Source organism: Entelurus aequoreus, linkage group LG11 (genome assembly GCF_033978785.1).
Source record: "Entelurus aequoreus isolate RoL-2023_Sb linkage group LG11, RoL_Eaeq_v1.1, whole genome shotgun sequence".
NCBI lineage: Eukaryota > Metazoa > Chordata > Actinopteri > Syngnathiformes > Syngnathidae > Entelurus > Entelurus aequoreus.
Window position 1 is genome coordinate 33026261 of NC_084741.1, and position 13691 is coordinate 33039951.

The 13691-nt window shown below is 36.5% G+C and overlaps 1 protein-coding gene across 5 annotated transcripts in view; it reads left to right on the plus strand.

Annotated features, from left to right (window-relative positions):
- Positions 1 to 12099, plus strand: part of kif13a (kinesin family member 13A) — a 105836-nt gene extending 93737 nt beyond the window's left edge. For 4 of the 5 annotated variants that reach the window (XM_062062991.1, XM_062062993.1, XM_062062994.1 and 1 more), the window contains 7 exons: positions 1285 to 1362; positions 1452 to 1502; positions 1709 to 1790; positions 5729 to 5874; positions 6269 to 6427; positions 9868 to 10855; positions 11271 to 12099. In XM_062062991.1, the coding sequence (XP_061918975.1) occupies positions 1285 to 1362; positions 1452 to 1502; positions 1709 to 1790; positions 5729 to 5874; positions 6269 to 6427; positions 9868 to 10855; positions 11271 to 11404 (1638 nt within the window). In that variant the 3' untranslated portion in view covers positions 11405 to 12099. The remainder of the gene's footprint in view (positions 1 to 1284; positions 1363 to 1451; positions 1503 to 1708; positions 1791 to 5728; positions 5875 to 6268; positions 6428 to 9867; positions 10856 to 11270) is intronic. The other variant, XM_062062995.1, reaches the window with a different exon arrangement.
- The last annotated feature ends 1592 nt before the right edge of the window (positions 12100 to 13691 follow it).

Below are 13691 nucleotides of genomic sequence, written 5' to 3' on the forward strand. Positions count from 1 at the left end.
TTTTTTGCCACTTGTGCCAGCTTTTTTGAAACATGTTGCATTCATCAAATTCCAAATGAGCTAATATTTGCAAAAAAAACAACAACGTTTCTCAGTTCGAACTTTAAGTATCTTGTCTTTTCAGTGTTTTCAATTGAATATACAGTAGGTTGAAAAGGATTTGCAAATCATTGTATTCAGTTTTTAATTACGATTTACACAACGTGCCAACTTCACTTTTGGGTTTTGTATAAAGTAATGAGAAAAAGGCTGAAATGTTTGATACTAACAAATAAAAACTCTAAAGATTTGTCTCTAAATGTATATTTTAGCCTTCTTATTAGCCAAATGACAAATGACATGATGATGTCGCCATATTGAAATGATATTAACAACAATATTGTTTGTCCTATGTACTTGAAGGCTCCACACCACTGCTTATCTTTTTAAGATTGTAAAATAGTCGACTATTGTTGTTATTTATGAGCATATTATTATATTAAGCACAATATTGTTTGTTTCGACATACTGGCAGGCTATAGAACACTGCTGTTCTTTTTGGAATGTATAGTTACCTCTTGCCAGCTTCTGCTAATATTTGAATTCTGTGTAAAAAGTTGTTGAAGCACAGTGGTCTTAAAAACTTTTAAACTGCCTTTAAGTTGTGAATTTAAAAGTACATGGGTTTAGTATTTTTTTCATTTTATCATGGTATCGAATAAGTAGCGAGAATCGTGGAATCTCATAGGTATTAGTATCGACTACTGAAATTATGGTATCGTAACAATAATTTGTAGCAATAACAATCATTATTGCTGTAGGTATTCAAAATACAGACTGGTTGAATTCAATATACTGTATTGAGAACAAATAATAGATGCATTCGCACAAATAAAAGCCCCATCCCTAATAAATGCCATACCACTAAAAAAATGCAGTTGAGAAAATGAAAGGAATGCATCATAAAATTGTTATACAGTCACATTTACTTTGCAGTTTTTTAAGTAACTTAAGCGTGCCTCAAACGGCAGAAAAAGGACAAGGAGAGTCACAATAAGATAATTACCACCAAAATAGCACAAACATTTTTTTTTTTTTACAAGAATCAATCAATGTACTCCTTGCTGTCTGTTGCATATAAAATACCAGTTATAACTTGCACTTTACCTCATAAATGGGCCCAGAAAATGGCAAATAGTCTCATCTTCTATTTATTCATTACTCTTTATTTTACCCTCTACTGCTATAACACTGAAGTCCCCTTACTATCTCAAATAATGAATCCAAAATAAAAAATGTCTGCAGGCTGTGACGGTAAAAGAGGCGGTGGCTGCCAAGGGACGTCATCTCAGAAGAAGCATCAGTACACCCAATGTACAACATGTAAAGAGCACTTTATTCTCACTCCTTCACACAATATGGATGGTATGGAAGTAAATGATTTATTTGACGCCGCTTCCTGTTTCCCATAGTCGTCCTGCAGTAAAACAGACCTGACTGGCTGTGAGGATGAAGACTGCAAGGTATGTGAACTATGTTTTAACGCTGCGTTTGTCACTTTTTTTTTTGTACCGCTGTGGCCTTTAAGAATTCAGTTTGTTTATGATGGCCGTGCACACTTTGGAAATAGTATGCAGTAAATGGCTGTGATGACAAGGCAAGAGGAGAGCTGTTCTTACTTCATTGTAGCAACCGAGCTTGCTAATATGACTTGCGTGTTGCTGTCTAGAACCACTGTGATCGTGTCGACAGCTGCAACCCTCAGGATGGCTCGCTATGTAGCACACCCGTGAAGAACAAGGAGGGTCCAGGTAATATACAGTACTGTATTTGCATTAGGCATCAGTGTTTGAAAAGGGAACTGCAACTTTTAGGGAATTGTTCCTATCATTCACAGACCTTATGTGAGACAAACACACGTTTTTCTTTTTTTATGCATTCTAACTCGTAAATAAACGCTAGCAAAAGCCAGCTAACAATGGAGGTAATGAGATTCGCTCTATTCCACCTATAAAGCTCTCTTAAAAACTTCCAATGACCTCCATTAGCGTTTGTATATATGCTGTAAGTATATATTTAATGTAGTAGCAGGCCCATTTATAATAACTTGTAATATTTACGTATTTTGCTCATTTTAAAAATACGGCGGCGTGTTAATTTCACAGCATCACAGCGTTCACTCGTTCTTTTAACAACAACAAAGGCAGACGTCATTAGAGACAACAACGACTACTTTGGGACAAATGATGATCCAAAACCTTACATTTTTTGAGCCTAAACATACAGAGGATTATCTACAACAGGGGTGTCCAAACTTTTTGACTTGTGGGCCGCATTGGGCTAAAAAAGTTGGTCGAGGGCCGAAAGCCGACTGCATGTATAGTGACTATTATATATATATTAGGTAAGTCATGGTATGAACATTTCTTATCACGGTTATTGTGACCAAAATTATCACAGTTATCGTTATTATCATGGTATTTTTAAATGTGTTCAAAATTTTCTACAAATATTTATACTAAAATATTTTAACCAATTTTTATTTAAAAAACATACAAAATGATTTCCTTTGTAGGATAAACATTATTGTAGATTTCATGGACCTCAAGTAGAAATTGGATGGGCATATGAAAGCAACAAAATCATTATAATCAAAGTAATATGGCAAAAAAAAAATAATAATAATTTTACCACTGTGTTACACGGCATTTCCTTTTAACAACACTCGGTAACTGAGGAGACCAATTTTTGAAGCTTTTTAGGTGGAATTATTTCCCATTCTTGCTTGATGTACAGCTTAAGTTGTTACACAGTCCGGGGTCTCCATTGTGGTATATTAGGCTTCATATTGCACCACACATTTTCAATGGGAGACAGGTCTGGACTACAGGCAGGCCAGTCTAGTACCTGCACTCTTTTACTATGAAGCCACGCTGTTGTAACACGTGGCTTGGCATTGTCTTGCTGAAATAAGCAGGGGCGTCTTTGATAACGTTGCTTTGATGGCAACATATGTTGCTCCAAAACCTGTATGTACCTTTCAGCATTAATGGTGCCTTCACAGATGTGTAAGTTACCCATGCCTTGGGCACTAATACACCCCAATACCATCACATATGCTGTTTTTTTAACTTTGCGCCTAGAACAATCCGGATGTTTTTTTTCCTCTTTGTTCTGGAGGACACGAATATCCACAATTTCCAAAAACAATTTGAAATGTGGACTCGAACAGACTCGGACAGAACACTTTTACACTTTGCATCAGTCCATCTTAGATGAGCTTGGGCCCAGCGTTTCTGGGTGGTATTGATAAATGGCTTTTGCTTTGCATAGTAGAGTTTTAACTTGCACTTACAGATGTAGCGACCTACTGTAGTTACTGACAGTGGTTTTCTGAAGTGGTGATATCCTTTACACACTGATGACGCTTTTTGATGCAGTACCGCCTAAGGGATCGAAGGTCCGTAATATCATCGCTTGCGTGCAGTGATTTCTGCGGATTCTCTGAACCTTTTGATGATATTACAGACCTTAGATGGTGAAATCCCTAAATTCATTGCAATAGCTCGTTGAGAAATGTTATTCTTAAACTGTTCGACAATTTGCTCACGCATTTGTTCACAAAGTGGTGACCCTCGCCCCATTCTTGTTTGTGAATGACTGAGCATTTCATAGAAGCTGCTTTTATACCCAATCATGGCACCTACTTGTTCCCAATTAGCCTGTTCACCTGTGGGATGTTACAAATAAGTGTTTGACAAGCATTCCTCAACTTTCTGAGTCTTTTTTGCCACTTGTGCCAGCTTTTTTGAAACATGTTGCAGGCATCAAATTCCAAATGAGCTAATATTTGCAAAAAAGTTTTCCAGTTCAAACGTTAAGTATCTTGTCTTTGCAGTCTATTCAATTGAATATAGGCTGAAAAGGATTTGCAAATCATTGTTTTCTGTTTTTATTTAAGATTTACACAACCTGCCAACTTCACTGGTTTGTATATATATATATATATATATATATATATATATATATATATATATATATATATATATATATATATATATATATATATATATATATATATATATATATATATATATATATATATACATATACATATATATATATATATATATATATATATATATATATATATATATATATATACACCCCGCGACCCCGAAGGGAATAAGCGGTAGAAAATGGATGGATGGATGGATATATATATATATATATATATATATATTTATATATATATATATGTATATATATATATATATATGTATATATATATATATATACACAGTATATATATATATATATATACAGTATATATATATATATATATATATATATATATATATATTATATATATATATATATATATATATATATATATATATATATATATATATATATATATATATATATATACAGTATATATATTTATTTTTTCATAAATATAGCCTATACATATATATGTGTACATATTATATTAATATAATAGATATATAAATAATTTACTTAAATTGGATATTAAGAGTATGTGAAGGTTTGACTACTACCTTGTTTACTTTAGTGACGACCTCCTTAAAGTTCTGTAATCAATCAGAAACATCAAGCAGCTAAATGCGGCAAACATGGATAAGTGTAGAGAGTGTTTTTCATTGTTCCCATCATGCATTGTAATGGATTTAAATAGGTGTAACTTTGACAATGTTTAGTGAGCAGGTTGTGTTAAATGTGAAGTTGTTGTATGTGTGTTGACTTTTCGTGTTGGTCGTATCTTTTTTTGCGACATGACTAGGGAAGGTTGTCTGGATTGGTCATATAAGTGATTACCTCTTAGTACAACTCTTGGTCATTGATCTGAATCACTCCTGTTGTCCACAAAATGGCATCAAAATTACAAGCAGCAAGGTGGTCAGATATTTAAAATTATTTGGATGACATCCTGCGGATCAGATTCCTTATTGAATTTATGACGTTTTGCGGGCCAAATTGAAGGTGCCGGCGCAGAGTACAGACGTCCCTGATCTAAAAGTTTTAGAAGCTGAGTAATAAGCAGAGCCAACAAGTAGCAGTATTGGTAAGTGCTAAACAAGAAATACAAACAAAAATCAAAATGAGCGTCTTTTCGTGTCTCTCTTGCCTGTCTTAGTTGAATGTCAAAAATGACCAACTTTTCGGTTTATGGCCACAACCTTCTCCTATACAAGTACGTGGCATGATTTATAATCTAGAATTAACTTAACCCAGAGGCGATCCAGCAGCACACAAGCTCAGTATGTCAATAGCTGCATATTAGTTACCTCTCTGTGATCACGGCGCCACTAAAAGTAGTTCCTTCCTAATAACAATACCGCTAATACTTGATTATTATTCAGATCACAAAATGAAAATGTAGTATTGTTTGTGGTTTTTGTATGTTGTTTAGAGGGTTTTATGGTTGCAACAGAATACTCCCATTAGCTGCATATTTAGCCACCTCGTACTCGTATTTTAGAAAATATAATGCATAAAAATGTGTTCTTGTCTGATGTTGGGATTGTGTATGTAGGCAAAATTAAAGTTCCCTATAAAAAGGCCCATATTGTACTTTTCTAACTGAATAAGTCTCATCAAAGTAGGCTCAGAGCTGTCCTCTGTGAAATGGTGGGTGTTGGTTTATAAGCAGGCTGAAAGGACGCATATTACAGCCATTAAAATATCCATTTTGTATAATATTTTAACATTAATGTCATCTGTCAAGTTCCAGAGAGTCCTACATTCTTCAACACGAGTCCCTTCAAGCTTCTGTCCCCGCAGCCGTCTAAGTTCCTCAAGTCCCTGCTGCCTGTTAAGGAGGAGAACAAGGTGAAGAGAGTCCTGGAGTCACGTCCATTGCTTGGACAGGAGGTAAGAAAGCTAAACAAATGATAACATGTGTTTGTCTTCTCTATGTATCATAGTTTGTCACGTCTTTGTAACCAATCACGTGTTGTGTCACTCATACCAAAAACCCTTTCCACAGCATTGCATCTATTCTTTAGTTTTGACAAATATTATGTCAAATGTGTTCCCTAGCATTTACCCACTGACAAAAAGCCAGACGTCCTGTGGGATACATTGTGGTTGTATAGAAATAAAAGAACGACAACAAAATTCATCATTACATCTCTCTTCCAACTATTTGAACTAACACAGCGACACTTAGTAAGAAACATGCCACTAACAGTGCAACCTGCCTAGCTGCATGCGTGTGTGTGAGTGTGTGTGTGAAGTTTGTGCTGTTGTTCTGACCCATCCGCAGAGCATGCGCTCATGTGTGGACAGCCCTGCACTGCTCCCCCCTCCCTGCCCCTGGCGCAGACCCAGGGCAGGCAGCGAGGGCCACTGCAAGCCTTCCACCCCCACTGTTACCTCCACCTCCACCTGCAGACAGCTCAGCCGCACACTGCCTCATGGTGCTGTAAGTGCTACACACACACTCTCACTGGAACTAATGTCACATGGCCCCTGTGCTTCGGTGCAATCAGCTTGCTTTACTGAGGCACACTCATCCCTAGCAATCCGTATCGCGCTTGCACACTTGGTTTGACTCGTGTGAGTGCGGTTATCCACACTCAAGTGTGGTGCACTTTTCTGACTCCAACATACTTTTTCATAATTTTTTAAAGATAACCTCCATCTTGCAGAATAGAAATGAACAGAATTAGAAATAACCCACAAAAGCAGGAAGGTTTCTCTAATACAGTAACGGTCTATGCACTGCTGGGGTTTTGTTGTTGTTGTGGTCTTTAGATAGACGTGTGCGTCCATCCATCATTCAGTCATTTTGCACAACAGTCAGCAATGTGAACCACTACACTATCATAAGGCATACATGTTTCATTGATCTCCAATGATCTGTTCATGTATATCAGTTCTTCTCAAATAGTGGGGCAGGCCCCCTAGGGGGGCGCGGTGCGGGTAACATGCTTTACAGTATCATGCTTCAAATCCCGCTTCGAAAAGCTGTGCACTACAAAATGTGCTCATTGTAGTGATTTTTTTTTTTAATCGGCACAAATTGTTATATTCCTTTTTGTTTTGGAGGTTAGTCTTTTATATATTGTGCTCCTGAGTTAATGTTGCTTATCAATTTTAATTTATTATTATTTATTGAGTTTATTTAATTTCATTTTTCAGTATCAAATGGTTCAAGTCGGTCAAAAAAAAGTTTATAGTTTAAATAAGGATTACACTAATCTTTTAAATTTCAGGCAAATTGATGCACTTCAAATGTTTTATGTTACAGACTAAAAAACAACGTTAATAAAGTTAATATAAAGTAAATATTTTTTTTAAATGTATTTATATTTCTTTTTTTGTTTTCTTTCATGTTAATATGGATACAATGTTATGAAGAGGTGTACTTATAACAATTTAATAGTTAAATTATACTATTTATAGTCGCAACAAAGAGTAGGGGAGGCACAAAATGTTTTCTTCTTCCTAGGGGGGCGTAACAAACTATTAGAGAAGCACTGATTTACATATACTGCATCCAATCATGTCTCATACTTGTCCACATATGGTTAAGTCCTAATTTTAATCTGTTTACAGTGGTACCTCAGGTTTTGTAAAATGCACTTTTTCTATTACTTTTTGTTAGGTTTTCAAAGAAAATGTTCGCCAAAATTCAGTTTTGACAGAATCAAGTGACGAGTCCCTAACAAAAAATGCCACAAGTTCGTGACTCGATCTCTGTGCTTATTTATCGGATGATTGCAAAATAACTCACCAAGGGGCCAAAACTGTTATAATCTGATAAGGTTGGTCCCACAGGATGCACAAACATAGGCGGCGTGCATCAGTACGAACAATGAATGTTAGAAAAAGATTGATCAAGTGATATGTTGTTGTAATCACCTGGGCTTTGCATGCTGGATCCTGACACGGCTGGATAGAAGCGCTTGAGTCTGGAATAAACTGTGTACTATTTAGTTAAGCGTATACTATTAAGTTGTTGGATCGTGTTGTCTTACACACCTCTCATTTGCAAGTATGCACTAATTTCAACCGTTTCGAGCAGTTAGTCCTAGTTGGGTGGCCAGTCAGGAAGTAGTCTGTTGCCATTAGGTTGAATGTGCCAGTGTTGTTTTGTTAGGCTCTACAAAGTTTTAATATACTAGTATTGTACTTAATACACATCAGCTGTTTGATTGTAATGTGCATCTTAGTTGTAGTTTTGGTTGCCAAATTTGGAGGTCTTGAAATCACAATGTAAAATTGCTAATGCTAATGCTGATTAGGAGGATGTATGGCGCCCTATCCAACTTAAATTAGCATCAAGCTAGAGCATTTATTTTAAAGCATTTCTTTAATGTTGGAATGTCGCGGAAGTTATTTTGTATCTCATATAAGTTATATTAACCAACTTTATTTCTGTGTGTTTAGTTTTATAGTGTTTTGAAGTAAATACTGTAAAAGGCTCTCAGATAAAGATGAACCTGTTATTTGTCTGCTAAGCTAAATTAGCATTAAGCTAGTGCATTTGTTTTAATGAATTTATTTTACGTTACAATGTAACACAGAAGTTATTTTGTATATAGTATGTTAAATATTACACATATTTTGTATTGACCTACTTTTTTCTGTGTTCAGTTTAACAGTGTTTTGAGGTAAATAATCTTAAAAGGCTCTCAGATATAGATAACCTGTTATCAGTCTGCTAAACTAAATTAGCATTAAGCTAGCTAGTGCAGTAATGCATTTCCACTACCAATAATTTAGTACCGGTATCGAAATGTATATCAATACTTTTCAATACTTTTCCAAATAAAGGGAACTATGAAAAATGTAAATATTGGCTTTATTTTAACAGAACATTTTACACTACATTAAACACTCACAGTCAAAGAACAATTTTACAAGGTTAAAATATAAATTGAAAGGCATTGAAATGGCATCGACCCTGAAGGGAACGTCTTCTCTGTGCTCGACTACGGTCTGCACCGGACCGAACAGCAGGACAGGTGTAACAACTACCTTATTACCTGTCACTTTTTATAACTCCTTGTGCAGATCTGAATGCTTATCATTTAAATGTTTACCTAAGTTTGAAGCACAGATGGTAATAGTAATGGCCACATGGCAAGGCACGTTTTAAAGCAGCTGTTGTGAGAGTAGCGTGTGTGTGTGCAGTATGTGGGTTGAGTGACGAGAGTAAGTGAGTGGGAAAGTTAGGAGAGGTAGCACTAGCATCCAGGAGTGTTAATAGCATGGTGGATGTCCGGTTGTGCCCTGTGGAAATTATAAATAAAGTGACCAAGTTGTAACTAATCGACGGCCTTGCCATTCCGGCCTAAGAGCGGAGCCTTACGGACCCATTGTGAAGTGAAGGGTGTTACCTCCGACAATACATTGGCCCTGGAGGGAACGTCTCCCCTTCTCTCCTCGACCGCTGTCTGGGAGCCGACAAGCAGGAAAGGTGTAAAAGAGTACTGGCAACGCGGTGTCTCCCTGTTTAAAGCATCACCTTTATTGTTAGTTTTGAAGCCCAAATACCTCCATATTGCGCTTCATGCACACTCTTTATTAACCAGTATAATTTTTGTTACTAACTGTTTTGTCTGGAATAGATTAATTGGATTTGCATTATTTAAAATTGCTTTGGTTTTCGTACAATTTGATTTTCATTTAACCTTTTTGAACAGATTACTACTGAAAACTGAGGTATCACTGTACTACAAAATAAAACCAGAATGGGCTGATTTGAATGTTTCCCGCAAGAGTAAACAGTAAAAAAGTGTCCCTCTTTGGGAAAACTTTCCATGACAATTCCATGTCTCATTAGCCCATCAAATCATGGCCTCTATTAACTGTGAAGAGCAGTGTTGTCTGATTGTATTGGTTGTTTTTAAACAGCACGAGTCCGATGAGGAGACTGACGTGGATGTGAATCTCAATCTGGACCGAGGCCCTCAAGACCACTTCCAGTCGTACATCCCAGAGGACTTTGCAAACTTCGACGGCTACAACGCCACTCTAGGGAGCCGTGTTGATTCCAAAGAGAGAAGAGAGGTGTCTCGTAGCCCCACCACTAGCAGCTGCACCAGCGGTTACTTTTCCCACAGTGCCTCCAACGCCACGCTGTCCGACATGCCTTTCACCTCCAGTGAGAGCTCTGATCACCTCAGCTGCGCCTCCAGGGATTCCCATGACCCCCAAGGATGTCCTTCTGGAAGAGGCTACACACAAATTAAAGGCGAAGACCAGCAGCCTGTCAGCCCCTCCGCTTCTCGACCTATCAGTGTTCCTTGTGGCAAGCAGAAAACATTCCCTCAAAACTGTGTTCTCAGTTGCAGCCAGGAGTTTACGGACTTTAAAGGGGCTGATGACAGTAGTACACAAGAGGATTTGGACCATTTTGCAGAGAGATGGGAGCAGGAGGGTGACGAGATCTGCTCACAACTGAATAAGACAGACTCTTTTGATGACATTGCGAGTATTAACAGTTCTGACAACGCCTCGGCTGCTATACACAAATATCCTGTTGCAAGTAACACCACTGTAGTTTACACCTCAGTCAGACCTCCGAATATCGCATCACCGCCCGCAGGCACAGTTTTGTCCAAAGCCCAGACCCTGACAGGAGGAGACCCTCCGTTCCGGGAGCCAGTGCAGGGAGACGTGCCGCTACACGGGAGCCCTTGTCCAAGCCCGAACCCCAGCAGCACAGAACCCTCCGGGGACTCCAGCGGGGATGAGAGTACCCCCGTCGCCCAGCTCCCAGATTGGATGGCGCCTGGAGAGATGGTGTGGGTCGGAAAGAGACGAGGAACGGTCCACTATGTCGGAGGGGTGGAGTTTGCCAAGGGAATCTGGGTTGGTGTGAAACTGGACCTGGCAGTGGGTGAGTTATGTCAAACTATACTAAGGCTGGACGATATGGCTGGAAACTGTCACAAAATAACAGTTTTATATATGTTGATATTGATTATTATTAATATTTTCTATGACCTATGGAAAATAAGGCCCAGGAAAAAATATATGAAATGTAAACATTTTTATTTCAAATGTAACGTCCTGATTATAATCCCCTAAACTATCAAGACAGAAAGGAAATGTCGACACAACCATGGAAAACAATCAATCAATGTAAACAAAATTGTAAAATCACATTGAACACTTAACAATAAATAACCTCTTAAAATGAAAGTGCAAAATAAGGAATACATAAGAAGTGCTTTATAAAGTGTAACGAAATAGTGCAAAGTGTGAACTTTAATGAAGTTTTGTTATTAATAATTTTTCTACCCCTTTCTCAGGTAAGCACAATGGTACAGTCCAAGGCAGAGTGTACTTTCGATGTCCGCCAGGTCACGGCGTGTTTGTGAAACCATCTCGTCTCTCAAGAGACACACCCTCCATGGGCACAAAAGCAGCCACGCTGATCAGATAAGACACAAAGACTTCAGCCTCAGCTATTGTTTTACCTTCTAATGAAGCTACAATCTAATCACTGAATATGCACATGCTCATTATGCACATACTTTTCCATTTGCTGATGGTTTTTTAATATAACTGGGATCCATATGGAAATACTATAGCCACTTCAAGTATCCTATTTTTCTACGTCCATTCATTATTCCCTGAGGCTCATATGATGATTAATCTGGGATATGAAGATTAAGAATGTACTACTGTTAATAATAAGCATTGCTTTTTGCATTCATGTGTGACATGTATGGGGCAACCAAAGAGTTTCATATCTGCTGTTAGAAAGGTGACAAAAGAGGGCTGGAAAATGTATTGCAAATGAATGGACTAAAGATTTTATTTTCCCATGGGAATTAATGAGAATTGATGGCAATCAATTAGACAACAACAAAAACATGATGCACATTGCAGGGTAGAAATGAAAATGCCATATTGTATAGGCAATATGATGCTGAAATGTTTATCTAACTCCTTTCAATGATTTATTTGTAATTTTGCACAACTTCTTTCATGATTTTATTTCCTGTAAATACATACAATTCAAGTTAATTCCCCTGGAAATAATTTTGCAGCCTTCATTTTAAATTCCACAGTGACCTGAATATAAGACGTCCTCTCTTTTTCAAGACCAGATTTTGAAAACTGTATATATATATATATATATATATATATATATATATATATATATATATATACATATATATATAAAATATATAATTATATATATATATATATATAGTGGGGCAAAAAAGTATTTAGTCAGCCACCCATTGACAATCAATGGGTGGCTGACTAAATACTTTTTTGCCCCACTGTATATATATATTATATATGTATGTGTATATATATATATATATATATATATATATATATATATATATATATATATATATATATATATATATATATATATATATATATATATATATATATATATATGTATGTGTATATATATATATATATACATTTATATATACATATATATTTCTTAGATGTTTGACAGCGCTCCTTCATTGATTATCATTATCTTAAAATTAGTGCTGTCGAATTATATATTTTTTTCATCAGATTGATCACACTTTTGAATTTGGATTAACTGTGATTAATCTCACTTTTGAATTTAGATTAAACAGGATTAATCACATTTTTGAATTTGGATTAATCACAGGTTATAATTGCTCACTTGCATGATTTAAGTTACTTAGAAAAAAGCCCATTGTTTGGACATAAATGCCAGAGTGTCACACGTTGATACTTGCTCCTTGAATGCACGTCATGTTTTTTCAAAACTTGGTAGTTTTATCTGAAGTCCAGTCAGGGTGTATTTTGAAGCGAAATTTTCCCACGTTAGTCTCCTCACACATCTTTGCGCTGACTTATGCATTGACCTGATCACTGACCTTATAACGACCCGAGCCGCCTTTCAGGTAACCATCCGGTTAGGGTAAAGGAGCACATAGTCAAAATAAATTGCGTGATTAATCTGCGAATATACATGATTAATGCGCTATTTTTTTAATTAATCAGCCCTATTTAAAATGAACATATAAGTCGCCCAAGGTTTGCTAACTTGCTAACTACCTTTGAGACACATTCAGCGTGTCTGTGTCGCCAGGTTCTTGTATTCCTACCCTTCTTGAGACATCAACAAGGAAGGGTCCCTTCCATATGAGGACCGTTGAACAAGTTAGAACCAAAATCATGGTCCCAATACAGAAAACCATTGCATCTAATAGAGAATGTCTCATTTGCACCCCTGGTGGTGAAATCTATCAAAATTAGGGTGGTCCCAAAAAGGAGGGATTTTTAAATTGACTGTCAGTTTTAAAAGTGCTCCCCCTCTAGTCAACATATGAAACAAGTGTGTGTAAAAATTTGAAGTGATCCCCTCTGGCCAACACATGTAATAACAAGTGTGTGTAATACATTGAAATGCACCCTTTGGCCAAAATGAATTTAAAAAAATAAATAAATATGTATATAGAGACATACTGTAATAACTTGACATAAATAATGAAGATTGATAACAAATTACAAACAGAAAATTCAAAAAAATAAAATAACTAAAAGCTTACCTTTTTTATATTTGCATAGTTTGTATTTATTACTAATGTTGTAAATACAAATCTTTATATATCTAGAAAGGGTGGTCCTAAAGAGGTTGACATTTTTCGGAGGTCTCAAGAAGGTAACAAATACAAGAATGTGTGTGCGTGCGTGCGTGTGTGTGTGTGTGTGTGTGTGTGTGT